The sequence below is a fragment of the Rhinolophus sinicus genome, chromosome 18 (assembly GCF_057876585.1).
Source record: "Rhinolophus sinicus isolate RSI-liver-muscle chromosome 18, RSI-T2T, whole genome shotgun sequence".
In the NCBI taxonomy this organism is placed as follows: domain Eukaryota; kingdom Metazoa; phylum Chordata; class Mammalia; order Chiroptera; family Rhinolophidae; genus Rhinolophus; species Rhinolophus sinicus.
In genome coordinates this window covers 12,572,035-12,593,308 of record NC_142518.1, presented here as the reverse complement: position 1 = coordinate 12,593,308, position 21,274 = coordinate 12,572,035, and the positions used below count along the sequence as shown (strand labels likewise).

Sequence of the window (21,274 nt, the reverse complement as noted above, 5' to 3'; positions counted from 1 at the left end):
TACCTTGTTCATTTTGTGCCACTTACTAGAGGGCTACAGCTACCTCTTGGAATGGATAAGCTCTGATGCAAAACCTCAATAACTGAAACCATTTCTGCATTTGATTTCCAGTGCAGTTAGCGATGTGACTCCTCAGAAAAGGCATTTTAAAGATAGGAATAAGCATTTAAAATGATAGACAAACATACTAAATTCCATACAGGTCGTAGGCAAGGATTATTTGAATTGCTAGAGTGAATCCAAGAACTATAGATTGTTGTGCAATGTGTATTAGAGCAACTGAGTCAGGCTGAATGCATTTCCTTTTCACATCACATTTACATTCTGGAATAGTTTATTTCAACCAACTTCTTTTGAAGAGTTTTACTGTTACACATCAATATACATTACATAATACAGGGAATCCAGCGTCCCCGCCTGGGCAGAGGACAGATAAAGACCTTGTAGACTGGTTACAACTGCAAGGAGCAGATGCAAATGCAATTGAAAAGGTAAATTTACACACACACACACCCGCCCCCAAATAACCCCATTCCTATGTTATTACCAAGCTGCTTAGCTCCTATGTATTTGCTCTTGGTTTCAGATTGTTGAAGAGGGTTATACACTTTCTGATATTCTTAATGATATCACTAAGGAAGATCTAAGATACCTTAGACTACGGTAAGAATAGCCTCAAAACACTTTGTATAGTAGAAAATGGCTTTTTCATGTGTTTATGCTTTTACATAAAGCAGTAGAAAACAAAGTGCTGGTACCTTTTCCTATGCCTTAGTCAGAAAGCTCCAAACTCTGGAGTTTTCCCAGGTTGAAGCTGGAAAAAGCCGAGAGGTGGCAGAAGCTGAAAGCCTGGCAGGAAAAGTCAGCGAGAAGTAGGAAGGTGACAGAAGTGCTCTCCTTCTCCTGCCATTCATGCTATTCCTGAACCCTTTCTTTAAACTGCGACCTGCATTCTCATTCCTGTGGCATCTTAAATGGCCTGCTCTGCACAGATGCACCAGCACTCCTGTACATACCTCTAGGGCCTAAGTGGTAAATCCGTATGTGAAGAGAATATATTTCTATTTTAGGTAAGCTTTGAAGACTAGATGGCAAACCTAGACAAGCCTGGACTTACATGCTATAGTTTTGGCCATAAGGGGTGTTGCTTTGCCTCTAAAGGAGACTCTTGCATTTCTTTCGTAGTGGTGGGCTCCTCTGCAGGCTCTGGGCTGCAGTCTCCCGGTACAGAAGACAGGCTCAGGGGGCCCTGGCCACCCCCAATAACGCTTAACCAGTCAGCTGGGCCAGGGCGCAGAGGGAGCAAGAAGCTGACGTCTCTGCTGCTACAGCATTACTGAGATGGTTTCTTTTAACCTGTTGTTAACGTGTTATAGGTGAGTAGAACTGTATGTATTGTGAGAACAGTGATTGTGAACCCTAATTTTGACTAGGGTATTATAGAATTCTTAAAAATAAATTTTAATAAATTTCAATGAAAAAATTAGTACACCCTATATAGCACTTGTTGGAAAGGTGAAACAATGGGTGTTTAAAATAACAAAAAGGCTGGAAATCACTGTTTCAGGTTACACATTACTATTAACTGGCATTGCACTTAAATTTGAAAAAGAAAATTGATATAAATATACCTTGTATTTAATGTTTGATTATGACCGTATAAATGGAGATAACTAAGTTATTTGGCCTTTGTAATGATTCTGAAGTATTCCTATTTAAAAGTAGAGTTGTCTTTCTACTTGCCTGGTTGTAATAAATACTATGTGCATTAAGGTACGCTGTGGAGGTAATGTGAGTATGCCAAGGGAATGAGCCCCCCACAAAAAGGTGGCAGAGTCGGACAGACATACAAGGAATTGTTTTTCCTTTTAGTAATTAAAACGTACTTGTTAAAATAGTATACAACTAAATCAAATAAAACTATGTTAAGGAAATAATTTGAAAGAAGGTTGAGCAAACTCTATACTGCTTATTTTAGACCTATACAAATCTAAATAACCTTTAATATTCACACTAAATAACTAAGTGTGCAATAACGTCTTATAATGCAACACTATATAAACTGCATGCAGTTCCTACCTTAATCTACATACTTTCCTATGGGGTTTCCCTCCTTAACAAAGTTTGAGAACAAGAGTTCCTTCCAGTTGCTGTCAGATAGCCCACTGAAGGTGGGACCACGCATACGTGCACTCTCCCGTTAACTGACGGACTTAAACTTGATCCACTGATTTGCACCCCGAACTTCAAAAGGCGGCTCGTTGGAGTAGATGTGATATCCTAGTTCTTCCAAAGGCGGTTCAGGATCGGCTGTGGCAAACTGCGCAGCATCCTCAATTTCCTTCCTCACTTCAACATCAATTTCCTAAAAATCAGATTTACAGTTGGAGAGATTTTTTGCAAACACACCTTCAGTACTGACTAGTTCCCCTCAGAGCCTGTCACTGGTATACCAACAATTCTTCTAGTACTAGAAGTATTAATAGCTGTTATTTTCCAAAGATGTTATTTTTTAACTAAATGACACAATGAATGATCTACCGAGGAACATTTTGGAGTACAGACGTCAACATTTAAAAAAACAGATATCCCCTGGCAAGGGAACATTTATGAATAAAAAAATCAAAAGTATATTTCTAGGGGAAAATTGTGTTCTTGGGGGGCTTAAAGGCTTTGCCAATATGACTGATTAACGTCCTGTGGTACTACATACTTCCCACTAGGAGCGGCAGCTTTTTGTGTAGAGAAAAATCGATTGGTCAGAAAGCAGAGCCCGCCGTTAAAGGCAGACTTGAAACAACAGAGAGTGCCGGTACCTTTAATTCTTCAACACTGGCAAGATTGCTGTTCACCATTCTGTCCTTGAGAAGCATGATCGGGTCACTCTTACTTCTCACTTCCTGAATTTCTTCTCGTGTACGATAACTACAGGGAGGGAAATGTAGTGAGAAGTGGGTAAAAACAGGTCCAGCATAACAAAGGCAGTTCTGGGAAACACCTATGTCACTGAGGAAATGGCAGAATTACACTTTCAAAGTACAAGAACTCAGCCTAACATTCTGTAAGAGCTCCTTGTATCTTTTATAGAAAATCCTACACTGGCAATTCACCTGGCTTCTCCAGCATTCTGACAACAGGGGCCAAGTTTTTATTTGCTGCTTTGATCTAGAGGTAGGGTATGAAGAAGTTGTAGAGCCTGTTTCTGTCCCACCCTTTTGAGCTCCTACATTTCACGCGGGACAGTGGAGATGGTTTTACGTGGTAACAACCACAGACTTTGAAGCAGCAGAATGCCAAGCAGTAAATAAATGTCTTTCCTTTCTCCCTTAAGACCCCAGAGGAGTGTGGCCAGCAAAAACTCAAATAGGAGGTTTTCCAATTCTTGAATCTATAATACATGTCCCACATATCATTTGAAATAACACTAGAAACAAGGGCTCTACCATTCTTTGAAAGCAGCAGAATTACAAAGTGCATTTTTCCATATAAGTTGCTCTTTATAACATATTCCCTTAGAACTCCATTCTACACTCAGACTTGTTACGGCTTACTGTGACTAAATCTACTGCTGTGTGTCACACTCTGGGACTGCAGCATTACATGAAAGAGTTACTAAGTGACAAATAAAACTCCTTTTTATGACTGATCTAATCTAACATTTTGAATACTCCACGTGCCAGCTGGCCTTGCTCCATGCCAGCCAGAAGAACATTTTCAAATTATGACTCTTCAGGAGGAATGTGCCATGAAGAAATTTGAGGTAATGCCCACAAAAGTTAAATGACCCCCAATATACTACTTTACCATTGCTTTATGGAACAATTTCTCTCTGCAACTTTTTTATTGCTGCTCATGCTAATATGTAGACACTATATATAGTAGGGATTTTCAGAATGCTTTCTATATTGGAACCAATTTATCGAGAGGCACTGCTTTCAGGCCAGGACTCCAATTAACTACTTGATGCCAACTAATTCAGTGCATGAAGCCAACTGGCGTCTGGCTTCAAAAGCAAATATTGAAATGCTTTGCTTTTTCATGTGAGTAGCACCATTCAAAGCCCACCCAACTCTGGACACCATGCTCAGATTTCCCATGACCACACCTGACTCCAGGATCACTCATGCTGTGCCCATGGTAACGGTAAGTCTGCAGCTCCATCAGTATGGGCCCCTGAAATGGAACCCAAGGGAGACAGGTGAGACGACAGGCACAGCACACCCTTTCGGGATCAAAGACATTCTCATCACATCTATAAATCAGCTGAGCTGTCAAGAATTTATTAGTTGACTGATCCTTAAGTTATCTGTTCTCATTTCTAATACCGATTTATTGCATGTTTCAGCCTCACTTTTAACAGGAACCTAATAAAAGCAACCTGCCACCACCTCTTTTGAATCAAAAAAGCATTTAGCATGTTATAGAGCCCATTGATAGTAAATAAAGAATTGTCTATTTCATCAACATTGCTTTTGATGCACAATCCTACAAAAACAGCTTAAAGGAAGAAAAACCTATTAGAAAGCAGATATGGCAGAGGGAGAGGGGATGGCTATTATGAGTATCTTCAGGGCAACAGGCTTGTCTTTTTCCCCCAGTCACAGATGAAATGATCTACAAGCATTCTGATCCTTTTAAAATACTACAGAAAAATACTAATATAAACTCTAATGAAACAGATTAAAAGCAAACTGCTGTGTGTGCTAGAAAGTACAGAAGGATGGGAGAAGTAAAGATAGGCTGGGTAGGTGAATTTCCACCTTACACCCATTTCAGGCAGCATCTCTGCAGGGGATGGCAACCAATCCTGCTTCACACAGATCTGGCTAACGTGTCACAAAGCTGACAGGCACCGAGGACCTAACACTTAACCCAGTGACTCTGCTGGAGTCCTGCCAGCCCGGTTACCACCAGCCAGCTTGCTCATGCTACACTAGCTCCCTTGCAGAAAACGACTTTAAATGGAGGGGAAGGAGGTGGGTCTAGGATCCCTGGGCAGTCTGGTGTAGCAGTTATAAAGGGGGACTCTGAGTACAAGTACTTGGGTTCCAATCCTGGCTGTAACATATAGTAGCTATGTACCCTTAACTGCTCTGTGTCTCAGTTTCCTCATCTGCAAAACAGTAATAACCTAACACAGAGTCATGCCAATTAAGTAATACATAAAAAGTGCTTAGTGTGTTAGCTGACATACATCAATCCCTCAATAACTTGTCACCTATTGTTATGTAATCCAGCAGCCAGAAGCACAATGGGTTGGGCTAAGGCGGTGGTGATAAGGGGGTTTGCAGACCCTCCCCTAATTCCAAGATTTGGCTTTGGTCAGCTGGGAAAGTCAACACATGTTGTAAACCACCGATCTCTTTCCGTGTAGTGATAGATCCCACATATTCTTTCAGGAACTGGGAGAGGGATGGTTGGTACCCACCACCCAGGCCTGGACCCTTCATCCTGGATGTAGATTGCTGGCCTACTGGCACCAACCTGCCATCCTAGTCATGCTCTATTTTATTATTCTCACTTGCTCTTGTTTAAGTGCCCTGTATTTCCCTCCCTGCTTCACCTTTTCACCACTGCTAGCCAAATCTTATTTGCAGAACTGCCTGAACACACACACAGGGGGACTCACTGATAGGTAAACCTCAGGGGCACGCTTTCTGGGCTGTGGAACACTGATTTAGGGAGAACAACATCTTTGGATTAGCTCTGATGGCACATAAGCCTCTTTTCAGGCCAATCTCACTGTTTCCCTCTTGCTCTACTGCTGTAACTGAAAGGTCAAGATTCTTAGGACGGAAACAGCAAGACTAAGATTATATACTTTAACCATAATATTTAATTTATAGAATACAAACTAACACTGAATGCCTATCTTATAAGCAAAGTTCTGTGCTGAGCACTGTGGGGGTCCCCAATCTGTTAACTAAAGGGGCTTATAATTAATGGGGGGTTGGAGGCACATAATTAACCAAACCAAAAAGCAAATCAGATTAAGTGTCACGATGAAGACAGAGGCAAAATGCTGAGGAATCACTGGAAGAAAAGAGTTACCCCAAGTGGGGGCAACATGGAATGTCTCCCTGGAGGAGAGCTACTAAGACGGTGCTATTTATGAAGGGACCCAATGCGCTGCACTGGACTCTGCTTCTATCTTCTGTACAAGTCAATCAGCAGCACCCCTGCATCGCTACGACAGACATGGGGGGCATTCTTTTAACTCTTAGATAAACATCTTTAGAAACGTCTAGCCCAGAGGTTTAAGAGAAAGTCTTACCTTTCCAGATCTACAGTGGGAGGCTGCAAACTTTGTTGCCTCCCGGACACACAGGACATCCATTCCATCTACCTGTTAATACATGGGAAAGGGGGCAAAGCATAAATCAAACTGTCTAAAACCATTTTAATTCTACATGACCTGTTCCTGCACTAAGAAAACAGAACTCTTCAATTTGAGATTGTCAAGGGCACGCACAGAGGTATCGTGCCATGAAGGTGTTGCCCTGGCTCTACAACAGGTGTCCTTACCCTCAGCCCAGGAATGAAGTCGCCTCTCTTATAGTAATCCGTACTGGCTGCTGCTCGCTCAACAGACGTTCCCATTCCATAGCGGTTATTTTCACAGATGAAAATACAAGGTAATTTCCACAAAGCTGCCATATTGTAAGCTTCAAATATCTGACCCTGGAAATACATAAAAAGGTTCAAGTGGTTTCATTTTTCTATTTTCCTCTAGACCTCACCATCCTAACAGCTGCTGTTCTACCTGGCAGAGAAAGCTCTCATAAAGGATAAAAAGTCTCATGTTCCATAAGCAAGCTCTTGAGGAAAGAAATGTGTGTTGGGGTGGGGGAGGAAGGGAGAAGCAGTCAGCACCATCTTTTGCAACTAAGAGAAGTGACTAACCAACCACCACCACTTGTTTCTGTGGGGTCAAGGCAACAGTACAGACTACACCAGAGAAAAGACCAACATGTAAAAACATGTGGCTTCCTAGTTTTATGTTTTATTATAAACATAAAACTGGATAACAGAGTGAACCAGTGTCTGAGAATTAGTTAGCATCCAGACCCGGGCCTCACAAAGTGTCATCCACAGACTGGTGATGACTCAGACCGTGACAGGAGAAGCAGAGACAGAGTCAGAGCTCAGAAACTACACTATGAGGAGGCTGACGATGCCAAGGCATCTAAGAGACTGAGTTTGCACATTACAGTACTGGTTTAAGAATTAGTTTGCAATGGGTTAAAATATAAGAAGATCCTTCAGCACAGAGCTTGTGAAGCACTGGGGTAGAGCTACGGAGAGCTCCCTCACAGGAGTGCGCTCCTATAAAGCACTTGGGAAACTTGCCAAGAGGCAAACCTCTAATTTGGCCATAAATGCAACTTTCAGCTTGCCCTGTGAAGGGTTATTTCAACTAAGAAGTAACATGCGACTCCTCTACAAACTGACCTATGACTATTCAACACTGTGGAAATACAATTATATTCGTCATTAGAAAGCTAAGAGACACGTACTCACCTGATTGGCAGCGCCATCGCCATATAAAGTCAGACAGATCTCATCTTTCCCGTTGTACTTACAGGCCAGTGCAATGCCAGCTCCCAGGGGCACCTAATAGTAACGACCAGCAAGAAAGGAAGCACAGAAACCCATGAGTGGGGAAATTAATGCTCTGAATTTTAAGTCCTGGCCAGAGACAGAAATTACACTGTCGCTACAAACTCTTCCTACCGCAACCTTTCCTCTGCTTACCCTACCCCCAACATTATAGACAAACCAGGAAAGTAAGATGAATACTTTTTATTCTCTATTTCAATCATTTAAGCAATAACATTTCTACACTCAAAGATTCAACTACTAAGTCTAAAAATGAAACCTAGGTTTTTTTCTTTTTAAAAAACATACTGTAGAATCTCAACATATTAGAAAGTAAACCAAACAATGTAGATAGGATTTCATGCTGTTACTCCTTCACAGTCCCCTCACTGAGGAGAACAAGGAGGACGATATAATCACAGAAGGCGGCTTGGGCTCTAAGCCGGCCTGAGACCCTAAGCAGCTGTGTCTCCCTGTCTGGCAGCAGCATCAGCGCTGCCTACAGCAGGGAGACGTAGGGCAGATGGATGAGATGAAGCAATTAATGTATGTAAATATAAATAAAAAGGTGAGGGGATAGCTCCACTGCTACAGCCGCTTGCTTACTTATAAATCCTAACAAATACCGAAAAGGAAAAACTTTAAATCATGGTCCAAACCTATTTACTAAATGAGCAAATGCTAGGGTATGAAGCAATAGGTCTTTTAAGCACACTAAGCCCCCAAAGTACTAAAATACATCAGAGGAAAATTCTCTGGTGTATGAACTACGTACTACAAAGACACAGGCCGGGGCCAAATCTAGGAGAACATGCCATCCTCACTGTGACTACCTGAGCCCCGACGATACCGTTGCCCCCGTAGAAGTTCTTGGCATACATATGCATCGATCCTCCTTTTCCTTTAGCACAACCGCCTCTTCGTCCTGGAAATGGCAGCGCACACACATGCATCACACAGATGCACAAGACAAAACCACACCCCAAGCATTTACTTAGAGGCTCAACATTAGAACTCAGAGGCCAATTCAATTGTACATAATCAACTGCCCCTCTAAGCAAACAGATATCCCTCCGTGTCTCCAGACATTTATAATGAAGACCAGACTAGTCCCATGTCCTTCAGCTTCCAACCTTTCCAGCTCTCCAATCACTGAGTTTCCTTCAAATGCTAGCATAAGCTGGACTTTTTTTTTTCTTTGTCAATTACAAACATCTTCTCATTTCTCCTACAACGGTCTACTAAGTTCAAGAGTCAAAGGGGACAAAGACAAAGGGATATTTAAGAAGGTTCCTAGAATTTAAATTGCAAACCATTACACGCTTCTACTCTATTTTCTATGAGTACTAGATTTCTGCTGGCATGCTTGAGTATAATAAACACATTCACATTTTATAGAGCCAACCTTTTAAAGCTTTTACCTGAGGGATTAGATGACCCCCAAAATGGTCAGTTCACTCAAGCACAACAGAGGTAACAGAGCACCAAAAAGGAGAGGTTTTTGTTTAACTCAAAAAGGTTTTAATATTAATAACATAACGGTTAGCATCTTAATAGGAGAGATTTGAAAACTTAATTCATTAATTTCCCTTTTGTAAACCAATAGCAAACCTGTAAGCTCTGCAAGAATTTCCCGGACAGTAAGCCCGCGAGTGAAGGTAAAGCCATGAGCCCGATAGGCTGTGATCAGATGGTCTGTGGGATTTATGCCGGCCTCCAGGCCCACACAACAAGCTTCCTGCGTTAAAGAAGCAGAGATGAGTGAATACAATACACATTTCTGATAAAAGCTGTCCTATCCTGTTATGAAATATTGGGCCTAATCAAACTCTTCATTAGTAACTACAGAAAGCATAGTAGACAGAAATACAGAAAGCATTTTTTCATCACACACAGAAGGTAAGGCCTAAGCCAGAGGCCGTAAACTGGCAATCCACAGATGTGCTGTTTCCTTTAGCCTGTACGGCGATTTGAAAAAACATTAAAACATTGAGGGACTCTCAGATGAAAATTGAGACTTCGGTCTTCTCTTGAAGAAATGAACAAACAGGAAGCATTAGCCCCATGTTTCCATATGGCAGCAACTGGCTACAACCAAGTCATAACACCCCCTGCAGGTGGGACCTGCCCGATCCAGTTCCCCACCAATCCAGTCCCTGTCACCACTCTATTTTTTTCTAACTTTTATTTATTTAAGTGTGTTTTTCCAGGACCCGTCAGCTCCAAATCAAGTAGTTGTTTCAGTCTAGTTGTGGAGGGCGCAGCTCAGTGGCCCACGTGGGTATTGAACCGGCAACCTTCTTGTAAGAGCACCGCGCTCCAACCAACTGAGCTAACCGGCCGCCTCACCACTCTATTTTTTATATAGCTGGCCTTCTTCCCTCATTTATTCTACCTACCTGGTCCCTGTAGGCATTTGAATTTATAACTCTTGGTCTAAACCTATAAAACAAAACAAAACACACACACACAACCCTCCCCCCCCCCCCAAAGTATATCCAATACAGGTTGTCACAATGCCAGAAAGGCGTATGAAATCAGCAGTGTGATGTGTGAAGCACGTCTTTAGCATAAGCTTCATAGCAGCTCTCAGAATTCTCCTTTTTATTCTAACATACCAGCCTGGAATCCTTCGGCTGCATAAGGCACGGTTAAAAGCCCCTGAATACAAACCACACTTAAATTCTTGAATAGCATGGCTTTTTCACAAAACTCCCACTCACCTGGCCATCACACAAGTGACAGAAACCACGAATAATTTTCTGCTTATACAGCTGATCTGCCTTTAACTCCATTCGGCGAACAGTCTGCATCATCCTGTAGTATTTGAGCCCATCCTCCCTGGTGAGCACCGTGGTGACAGGAGGGCCCTCTTCCAGCCGGTGAAGATCACACTTCTGACATGGAAAGTTATCTTTCAGTTCCTACAATGTAAACACTACCAACCCATTCTAAGATCTAACTCCATCACAAATAACATTTCACTCAAAAGCCCACAGGAGCACACCAGGAATTCTGCATATTGCTTCTGATGCCTCACATCAGAAAGCTCACTGCAATGGGATGGGCTTTTGGAGGAAGGCAATCTGTCTAACATGACTTTCACGGAAAACTTCTAAAAGTCAAATGAGTTATAGGCTGAAAGACAAACTTTCAAAGAAGCATTCTAAGAATCTTCTCATTCAAATGTTTTACTGAATCACATTCTGAACTTTGGATTAAGTCCTTACATTTTTTAGCTCATTTCCCCTCCCCTGAAACATCAGCAAGCTGCTAAGAAGTGTAAATTCTAATTTTTGCTAAACTTCTCTGAACCTTTGATTCTAGAACATTTGGAGGAAAATTATGAAAAAGCAATTCCAAAAGCAAAACTGTATATCAAAGTACACGTGTGGAAAAGTTATTAACACAAAGTAAAACATCTCTTACCTTAATTTCAAATGTAGCATCGTTTGCAAAATTACGGGATGCCACGAGCACTCTGCTTGCCTTGAAAAACCAAAATATACAAATATATCAATACTTTTATTGCCAGTTAAAGTCAATACTATTATTAATCAGTTATCAGTATGCAGTCCTGGAACTTGAATAAGCCCCAACATATGTAAATGAAACCATGCTTTGGCCAATGAAACATGATAGTAACTCCGATCTGATGGCAAACAGTAGAAAAAGAATGTTGACAAAAACCAAACCAATTCCCTTAAGTCATTTTGTTTTCAAAGAAATTACAGTAAGAATATAATGAAGTTAATGGCCAAGCTGAAGAGACTGATAATTTGTGGGCTTTGTTTGTTTATGCTATTCTTAGTCATAACCAGATATACTGAGCAAGATAAAGCTTCACTTTCACAATTATTCTTGAAATAAAACTGTGATACAATCCCTATTTCAGGCAAACCATTTCTCTATGAAATAGATATATAAGAAAAATATTTTAAACTACTCAATGCATGGGGTAAATAATCAGTGAGAAACATATAACACAAAAGATACTTGCACTCCCTGACTTAAAAACAAACTAATTGAGAGATGTTTTATCATTTGAACAGCCCCAGAAAGGAGAGATGTTCTCTACAACAGTGTTCCCTTCTTGATGTCTGGGTGGCTGTCACCACTGGGGGTGGGGAGTTAAAAATCTGGGAGAAATGTTTCCTTTTCACTTTTAAAATCGAACATACCTGCTCGCAGCAAAAGTATTCTATGTGATGGCTAAGGTCCATGTTAGACCACAAACATTTAACCAATTAACATTTAACCAATTCTGCTATGTTTTCACACACTGATGTGTAAACTAACATGACTTCTTCCCCCCCTCTCTTCCGCCTCCCCGCCCCACTCCGGATCAAGCCGTTGTTTCATCAATATACCATTATCTACTAAAGCCAACAAGACAGTAACTTTGCTGGAGGAAAAACGCTTAAATACTAGAAATAAATGCTTCAGTTAAGTCGGAAGTAGAGAGAACCCATTAATATAAAGAGTAAGTGAAGAAAATTGAGGAATTTGGGAAGTAGAGCTGAGGGGTGAGGTAACAAACAAAAGGTTAAAAACTTATTTTGGACTTCTAGTCAAGATGATGAAGGTAAATGCTTTGCTTGCCTCCTCCCATGACATCAACATTACAACTAAATTATAGAACTATCATTGAGAACCATCTGAAGACTAGCTGAACAGAAGTCCTGTAACTAAAGATATAAAAAAGAAGCCATGTTGACTGATAGGCGCAGAGATGCAGAACGGGCAGGTCCCAAACCCACAGTGAGTGTGGCGATCAAGAATTGGGAGGCACATCCCAGCTGTGGAGGTCCCCACTGAGGAGCAAGGGGTCCCAGCCCCACACCAGGCTGCGCAGCCCAGGGCTTCAGTGCTGGGGAGAGGAGTCCCCATAACATAGAGCTTTAGAAACCAGTGGGGATTGCATGCAAATAAGACTGAAGTCTGCTGGAGACCTAAGCAGTCTTCTTGAGGGGACCCACAAACTCACTTGCTCTGCGCTCCTGCGCAGAGGCAGCAGCTTGAAAAGCACCAGGCACTTAAAGGGGACTAAACTGACTAGTTTCAGGGTGAGGACTGGAGGGGCAGAGGTTGGGACAGCTCTCTCTGGGGAGAGAAGTACTGGCAGGTACCACTGTTGCTTTGTTGAACCCTCTCTCCTTACACAGCCAACCCGACTCAGGGGGGAGCCAAATCTGAGCTCCCATGAACCTGGCTAACACCGTTCACCTCGCCCTGGTGATTCCCTTGAGAATCTGCCCCTCTCAACTCACACACCTGGGCAAACCTCTGCCAGTGGCTTTCCCACACAAGCGCCTGCCTTGGCTAGTGCTGCAGACTTTCCTAAAATCTCTCAAAGCTCCACAAACCCTAAATAAGCAGTGGCTGGCCTTGGTGTGCCCTGTAGTTTGTGCTAAGCTACCCAAGCCTGGCACAAGCGGCAACCAGTCTGAACTTGCATAGTAATTTGCATCAGGCAGCCCCAAGCCTGGCATAAGCAGTGGCCATTCTTGGCTTGGAACATAGCCTCAACTAAGTGACTATAAACTCGGCACAAGTGGCAGCTGGCCTTCGTGCACACTGTGGTGCCCCTAAAAGGGTCCCGAGCCTGACACTAGTGGCAGCTAGCCTCAGTTCGCAGAATAGTACCCAAAGCAATCTACAGAGTCAATGCAATCCCTATCAAAATACCAATGGCATTTTTCACAGAACTACAACAAGTAAATAAAATTTATATGGAACCACAAAAGACCTCAAAGAGCCACAGCAATCTTGGAGAAAGAAGAACAAAGTTGAAGGGATTACACTACCTGATACCAAACTACACTAAGGCTATAGTAATCAAAACAGCATGGTACTGGCATAAAAACAGACATATAAATCGATGGAACAGAACAGAGAGCCCAGAAATAAACCCATGCCTATATGGTCAATTAATCTATGACAAAGGAGGCAAGAATACCAAGAATATACAAAGGGGTAAAGACAGTCTCTTCAATAAATGGTATCTGGAAAACTGGATACATGCAAAAAAACAAAAAGAAACTAGACCACTTTCATATACCATATACAAGAATAAACTCAAAATGGATTAAAGACTTAAATGTAAGACCTGAAACCATAAAACTCCTAGAAGACAACATAGGCAGTAAGCTTTGTGATATCGCAATTTTTGGACTTCTAGTCAAGATGTCCAAATTAATTATTTATATATATTTATATTTATCTCTCTCTCTCTCTCTCTCTCTCTCTCTCTCTCTCTCTCTCTCTCTCTCTCTCTCCTCGGGCAAGGGAAACAAAAGAAGAAAAAACAAATGGGACTACATCAAACTAAAGTTTCTGCACAGTGAAGGAAACCATCAACAAAATAAAAAGACAACCTACTGAATGGGAGTAGATATTCGCCAATGATACATGGGATAAGGGTTTAGTATCTTAAACACCAAATATATATATAACTTAAACACCAAAAAAAACCAAACAATCTGATTTAAAAATGGCCAGAGGACCTGAATAGACAATTCTCGAAAGAGAACATACCAATGAACAACAGGCACATGAAAAGATGCACATCACCACTAATCATCAAGGAAATGCAAATTAAAACCACAAGGAGATATCACCTCTCGCCTGTCACAATGGTTATTATCAATAAATAAACAAGTGTTGGCGAGGATGTGGAAAAAAGGGAACCCTTGTGCACTGTTGGTGGGATTGCAAATGGGTGCAGCCACTATGGAAAATAGTATGGAGGTTCCTCAAAAAATTAAAAATAGAACTACCTCATGATCTAGCAATTCCACTTCTGAGTATTTACCTGAATAAATCCAAAACACTAATTTGAAAAGATGCATGTACCCCTATATTCATTGCAGCATTATTTACAATAGATAAGATACGGAAGCAACCTAAGTGTTCATCAACAGAGGAATGGATAAAGAGATGTGATACATATACAGAGGACACCAAAAATGTATACACATTTTAAGAAAGGAAAAAACTGCATTTAAATTGTAATACTCAATATATACCAATAACAAAAGATGAGTACAAGTCATGTGTATACATATTTTGGCACCTCCGGTATATAATGGAATATTACTAAGCCATAAAAAAGAATGGAATCTTGTCATTTCTGACAACATGGGTGGACCTAGAGGGTATTATGCTAAGTGAAATAAGTCAGACAGAGAAAGACAAATACTATATGATTTCACTTATATGTGGAAACTGAAAAACAAAATAAAATAGAAACAAACTCATAGATACAGAGAACAAATTTATGGCTGCCAGACTGGGAGGGATGGGTGAAAATGGTGAAGGCAGGAAGAAGTACAAACTGGCAGTTACAAAAATAGTCACAGGGATATAAAGTACAGCATAGAGAACATAGTAAAAAATATTGTAATAACTATGTATGGGGTCAGATGGGTACTAAATTTATTGAGGTGATCATTTTCTAAGTTATATAAATGTCTAATCACTATGTTGTATACCTGAAACTAATATAATATTATATGTCAACTGAAAAATTAATTAAAAATTATTTTGTGGAGCCAAAAATATTTCTTGTATTGAGAAATAATCTTCTAGATACAGCTACAGAAACTGTAGCTTTGGAAAGATTTAAAACTAGAGCTCAAACCATCCAGGAAGTAGTAACTGAGAACAGGTAAAATTTTCTTTCTCCATCAAGAATGACAGTTTAATAAAGAGCAGGAAAGTACAGCCAAAGATTATGAGTGCCAGAAAGCTACTTAGGTATTTTCTCCCCATTTTAATTATTATGAATCACAAAAATTAAGAAGAATCATTGATATACTGGATGAAAGAGCTAAAAGTTATGTCAGAAGTGTGAGTATATCACAACTGTGGAGATTGTTGAAAAGATTACCGTCCATTTTCTCTGGAGAGCCACAAAAGGCTTCTGTTAAGTGGGATTCCTCTTCGAGAGATTGACAAACCCATCCAAATTTTGAAAAATAAAAACATTAAGTTCCTAAATACATGACAACCATTCAAGTGAAAGGGAAAATATTTTTTAAATTCCAGATCCTACCAGTATAAATTAAAAATCTTACCTACTACTTAAAAAGCCTAAGGAATACTGGTAGTAAAGATCTCACAAAAGAAGTCGTAAGAGAAATATAAACAATAAGACAAAGAATAAAATTTTTGAATACAACTTAACCTTCTGTGAAATAAGAACTTTGAAAACTCTCAACCTCAAATATGAAATCACAGGTACTTCAGTACCTTAAGTAACTTAAGTTACACTGGGCTCTCAGCTTTCATTTTGCAGACTCTCAACTTTTTGTAGGAGGCACTAACATCCAGTTTCTGAAGGTTTTGGTGGGTTGGTTGAAGGGTGGCAATGAGAGGGAGGAAAGAGCAGGACATTGTTCCAAGGCTTCCACCTCGGTCAGTCCCCAGTAACTCCTGATGCTCTCAAACCCTGAGAAGTGAACACCGTAATAAATTACAGCAACATTTCCACTTAGGTTCTCTGAGATACACCTACTTTAATTCATACAATGAGTTTGTTTAAAGATAAATTCCTTAAACCTGTTTGTATCACTTATGTTTAGAGAGAAACTGGTCATTTTTGTCTTGATGGCACTAATTTCTGCTATTATTTTAAAGATACTTTTGCAAATCAAAGTTTCAAACCCAGAATCACTGGGAACCTGGCATGTTGTGGAACAACAAACCTGTCCAGCTCATGACGGTTTCAAGTGTTTTCCTTCCGCTAACAATTATCTTTTTAGCATTAAAAAGCATAGGTTTAAAAAAAAAAGTATAGGTCTATGATGATTCTAAAACAAACACTTTGACCCCTCTAAGTAGCCTGTGTTAACTACAACTGAAACCTGATGAATGAGCACACTAGACCCATGAGCCCGAAGTGCACTGAACACTCTGGGGAGCAGCTCATCAATTATTACAGTTTATGGAAACACTGATTAGCTGACTGGCTCTGTTGTGGGGAGGGGGAACTACTCAGCAGCGTTACAGCCACAGACACACATAATCTAGGGTTTATACATAACTCTTCAAAATATTTTTCTCTGTGCTTTAGTATAACTAATGCCACATATGCAGGCAATGGAAAAATATAGAAAATAGTCAAAAGGGAGCGGGGCTCAAAGAAGCATTAACTCTTTCACTGTATCTCATCTTCACACAAAAAATTAATGTTATGCATGGGAATCCATTTCCACTGTCTTTTCTCTCAATAAGAATATTTGACTGAATGAAGTTATACCCCACTCTTGTTTTACTCAGTCAACACACTATAACCCAAAACTCATTTCTATTTGATATGGGCTGTGTTATATGATTTTTGAAGAGGCCAAAGTTTTCCTGAGGTGAAGATGAAGTGCACTTTGCATTTCATGCCAACACACTGCTGGGAGATTGGAAAACACAACCAGGAGTATTTTGGGCACCTGAGGAAGGAGGCTCAGATTTTCAACAATGACGTCTCTCTGTTCACAGGAACTGACACGGGAAAGCAGAGAACCATGTGATTTCACTGATATGTGGTATATAAACCAAAAGCAACAAAAGAACAAGACAAACAAATGAGAAACAGAAACTCATAGACACAGACAATGGTTTGGTGGTTGCCAGAGGGTAAGAGGGGTGGGGGGTGGGGGGTGGGAGATGAGGGTAAGGGGGATCGAATATATGGTGATGGAAGGAGAACTGACTCTGGGTGATGAACACACAATGGGATTTATAGATGATGTAATACAGAATTGTACACCTGAAATCTATGTAATTTTACTAACAATTGTCACCCCAATAAATTTAATAAAAATAAAAAACATAATTTGAAAACTCACACGCACATTTTTCTTTTCCCGTGGATAATCACAAAAACTTCTATCAAAGTTTTTCCTTTTTAATGTAGTCCCTTAAATTTAACATAATACAGAACTCAAGCCCCGTATAATGTGGAAAACATGTTTCTATTACGACTAAAAACTGTTGTTGTGGAGATTAAATGACCTAAAGCATGTGACACACCTTGCCTAGTGACCGGCACATATTAAGCTCAATAAATGTTGGGTGCAGCATGTGTACATGCAGAAACACACAATGGCGAAATTCGCTTCTCCTTCAGGTAGCTCCAGTTACAATTTAAATGCTAAAAACCGATCAAACTGTGTTTGTAGTTACTTCAGTCAATGGGATTCCAAGAGGGGTCCTCTTCCTACCTCTCAACCATCTCTGTCCTTCCTAAGCCGAGTTGCCACAAAGTCCTGGGGGAGTTACTAGAGCCAGAGTTGCAAGTCAAAGCTTGCCTGTAGTTACACCAAGAAATACCACCTCGCTGTGCTTAGAGATCAAAACGCTAGAAGTTTACACATTAGGCACATCTGAAAGCCTGAGCCAGAAATAGTGCTAACCTCTGACCCTTCCCTCTCCAGCGGCACTGCTGTTTTCTTTGGCTACTTTTACCGTGTGCGCGCGTGTGCGTGCGTGTGTGCGTGTGTGTGTAAGGGGGGAGGGCAATTTCCTCCGCGTTGCGATGGACTGCTCTGGAATTGACTGCCAAGAAAAGCTCAACATTAAGGGAGTAAAGGGGAGGAAATTTGTTTCTGGGGAGCCTCACCCTGTCTGAACTCCCCACAGAGCAGGGCGTAGGTGTTCAAGACGTGTATACCAAACTGGGCACTCAAATAATTATTTAACATAAATGGCACCTGCTTGGAAAGGTTTACACACGTACCGTTCGTTTAAGCCTCACGACAACCCCACGGGTTAAGAACTTACTATCTATTTTAGAAATGAGGAAACTGAGCAGGGGGATATTTAAAAAAAGAAAAAAGAAACCACCTCGTCCAAGGTCGCAGGGCTAGTAAACGGTGAGTCTGGTGTTTTAAGGAGCCACTCAGTCTCCGGATTCCGTGCTCTAATCGTACTACATGGCCTCTGGGTCAAGAGGAGGAATGCAGTTAGGAAGACTTAAAATGAGTGGGCCGGGAAGGGGACAGTCAAGTGGACACTCCAGCAGGTTCCAAGGCCCCCTTTTCTGTGTGCAGTAAACGCACGGGCACTTCTGGAGCACATCTCCTCGCCCCGCGCCGTGACCTCCACGCAGATCTTGTGGAGCTCCCCTCCCCCCGTCGACGCAGGTGGCCGAGCAGCCGCTCCTCCCAGGGCCAGGGCCAGAACACACCGCCTAGAGGTAAAACAGAGGCCTGCAGCTCCCAGAGCGCCCCGCTGCGCGCTAGGCGGCGCCACACCGGACGCCCGGACGCCCGGCCCGCTCTCCGCGCCCTCCGGCCTCTGGCCTCGGCTCAACCCCACTCGCGCCCCACCCCGGACCGCTCATGCCGCCTCACCGGCTTCTGGGCAGCGCCCGACAACACGCGGGAGACGGCGGCGAGCATCTTCCTCATGGACTGAGGGCGGTGGCGGTGGCGATGGCGATGGCGGTGGCGGCGCCTAACGATCCAGGCAAGGCCGCCCAAGCGTCTCCAAATCTCCTTCAGGCGCCCGGAGCAGACGCCACGCCTAAACCGCAGCGCGACGTAACGGAGACGTAGACGTCATACGCAGCGCCGGACCGCGGGCCAATCAGGAGAGTCCCCAGGGTATTCCCCGCCCACCATAGAGGCCTGCGGCCGCTCATTGGGTGTCAGCATCAGAGGTGGCGGTGCTAAGGGCTCTTTCCGTCATCCCGCGGCGGCCGGCTGCCTTGACGCTGATTCCAGGGCGCGTGCATGGGAAAGTGCAGCCCCGCCTTCAGAACCCAACGGGAAAAGATCCTTCTTGGATTTAGCACCAAAGATTCGCGGTGCACGACTGGAAATCGTGCAGGCCAATCCTACCGTGTACCCGGTCCTGCTGATGCTGCCTTCACTCAATACAGTGAATGCTAAAGATTAACAGCGTGGTCGGGCCCAAAAGACCGAACGTTAACTTGTCTAAGAGATCATGTAACAATTGTAAAATGCTGCCCTGTCTACTTGAGCTAGGATCCAAAAATAGGTTCCCCAAGTAAATGTTGAGAGGTCAATGGAAAAAGACTCTTGGCTCTCCTTGATTCACATGCTCAACGTGAGTGAACAGCATGACACTGCTGATGATAAAAACACACTAACACGAAGGCAACTCTAGGGTCTCTTCAGAGGAGTTCCCCTGTCAAAGCGCCAACTGTGCACCAGTTGAATTGCACCTGGGGTACTGGGTTCAGATTTGGGCTCCACGTTTTAAGGGGCGATGAGAAAACAGCTATTTTGAGTTGCTGCCCAGGCATTTTACAGCATGACCACCCTGCTCACACCCAGGGTCTGGACATTTAGATAAAGACCTGACATTAGGATTTCTGCCACAAGTTCCTACTTTGGTTTTCCTGGGGTACCTTTTAAAATACCCACTCAGAGTTGAGCCTGTGAAAAGTTAGTGACCTCCACCGCAAACATGTCATAAATAACGAGTGTTACACTGCTCACTCGTGACCTGGAACAGAGTAGACTACCCTTCCCCTGGCACATGGAGGGGTTGGGTATAGTAGCAGGCATTTTCTGGGATTTGTAAGTAATAAATCTTGTGACTTTACTTCCTTTGTGCGAAGTGTATGTATGGCGCCTTCAATCAAAATGACCCAGGGTTTTTCACTTCCCTAAAGTGAAAAATCAGACTAACTTAGGGTGGGTTAGGTAAAGTTTTACCAATCGACCTCCACATTTCAGTTATCTTATGCATACTACAGGTCCCTCACGGCTTGGCTGGGGCTCTGCTCCATGTCATCGTCACTGTCGGACCCAGACTGATGAGACTGATGGAGCAGCCTCAATCTGGAACCTACTTTGTCTCATGGTAGAGGGAAAAGAGATCATTTAAACTGCCTCTCAAAGTTTCTACCCAGAAGTGACACATGTCACTTCCTCTCAATTTCCGGAGACCAGAGCTAGTTACCCAGCCATGCCTGAGTTCACCAGGGTAAGGTATGGTCCTCCTGCTGTGATAGAGACCAGGAAAATGGATGAACAGTAAAGCCTCAGAGGATTAGATACATCTTCACACATTTTCAGGCCTGTCATGTTCCAGGAGGAAGAACTAATGTGTGTTTGTGTGTGTGTGTGAATAAAATGTTTTCAATTTATTATAACAATGAATTTTCTAACAATGAGAATTGTCCAATGAGATAATTCCCTGCCAGTGTCACCAAAAGTATTCAAAGCAGAAACTCAAAGCATGACGAGCTGTCAGAATAGCAGAGAAAGGGTTTGGACACTGGCAGGCACCTGGACTGAGAGACCTTGTTGACTTCTTCCACCTCGATGACCAGGTTGCAATAAAAAGAACGTGCCTTAAAGGAGAGGGGGCCATTAAAAGGTAGGGCTGGATGTGAGATCCACTGTACAGTATGGCTTCAGCAGATGTTGCTGCTGCTGATTGAATGTCGAGGGTGAAGAAAAGGGAATGCAAAGAGTTGGAGGCCAGATGTCCAGGTCATGAGAAGAAGCTGGTTTGGATTGTTTGGGACATGTTGAGCTGGAGGTAGTGGTGGGACAGCTATCTGAAGATGTCCCCTAGGAAGTCGGAGGTGTAAGTCTGGAACATATGGCTGAAAATATGGATTTGGGAGTTACCTGCATAGGGGTCATACTGGTTGTGTATGTCCAAGAGCACGTAGGACATATGGACATCAATTCATTCA

At 42.3% G+C, this 21,274-nt stretch overlaps 2 protein-coding genes across 2 annotated transcripts in view; one reads left to right on the top strand and one right to left on the bottom strand.

Moving 5' to 3' along the window:
- Positions 1–1,773, top strand: part of MAP3K15 (mitogen-activated protein kinase kinase kinase 15) — a 119,410-nt gene extending 117,637 nt beyond the window's left edge. Inside the window, exons 27-29 of the mRNA XM_088795091.1 lie at positions 400–491; positions 587–663; positions 1,186–1,773. Of these exons, the coding sequence (XP_088651217.1) occupies positions 400–491; positions 587–663; positions 1,186–1,273 (257 nt within the window). The 3' untranslated portion in view covers positions 1,274–1,773. The remainder of the gene's footprint in view (positions 1–399; positions 492–586; positions 664–1,185) is intronic.
- On the bottom strand, positions 317–19,145 carry PDHA1 (pyruvate dehydrogenase E1 subunit alpha 1). Its single transcript, XM_019755418.3, has 11 exons — positions 18,951–19,145; positions 11,029–11,088; positions 10,323–10,496; positions 9,211–9,337; positions 8,433–8,524; positions 7,522–7,614; positions 6,526–6,681; positions 6,275–6,346; positions 4,106–4,173; positions 2,817–2,925; positions 317–2,365 (listed from the first exon to the last, which is right to left on the bottom strand). The coding sequence occupies exons 1-11, from the start codon at positions 19,005–19,007 to the stop codon at positions 2,201–2,203; spliced, it is 1,173 nt and encodes a 390-aa protein (XP_019610977.2). The 5' UTR covers positions 19,008–19,145; the 3' UTR covers positions 317–2,200.
- Positions 19,146–21,274: the final 2,129 nt, after the last annotated feature.

Coding starts and splice junctions, on each gene's coding strand:
- PDHA1 (XM_019755418.3), bottom strand. CDS start 19,007: ATGAGGAAGATGCTCGCCGCCGTCTCCCGCGTGTTGTCGGGCGCTGCC. Junction 11,089..18,950: donor CGGGCGCTGCCCAGAAGCCG/GTGAGGCGGCAT, acceptor TGGTTTTTCAAG/GCAAGCAGAGTGCTCGTGGC. Junction 6,682..7,521: donor GCGATGGCGCTGCCAATCAG/GTGAGTACGTGT, acceptor ATGTATTTCCAG/GGTCAGATATTTGAAGCTTA.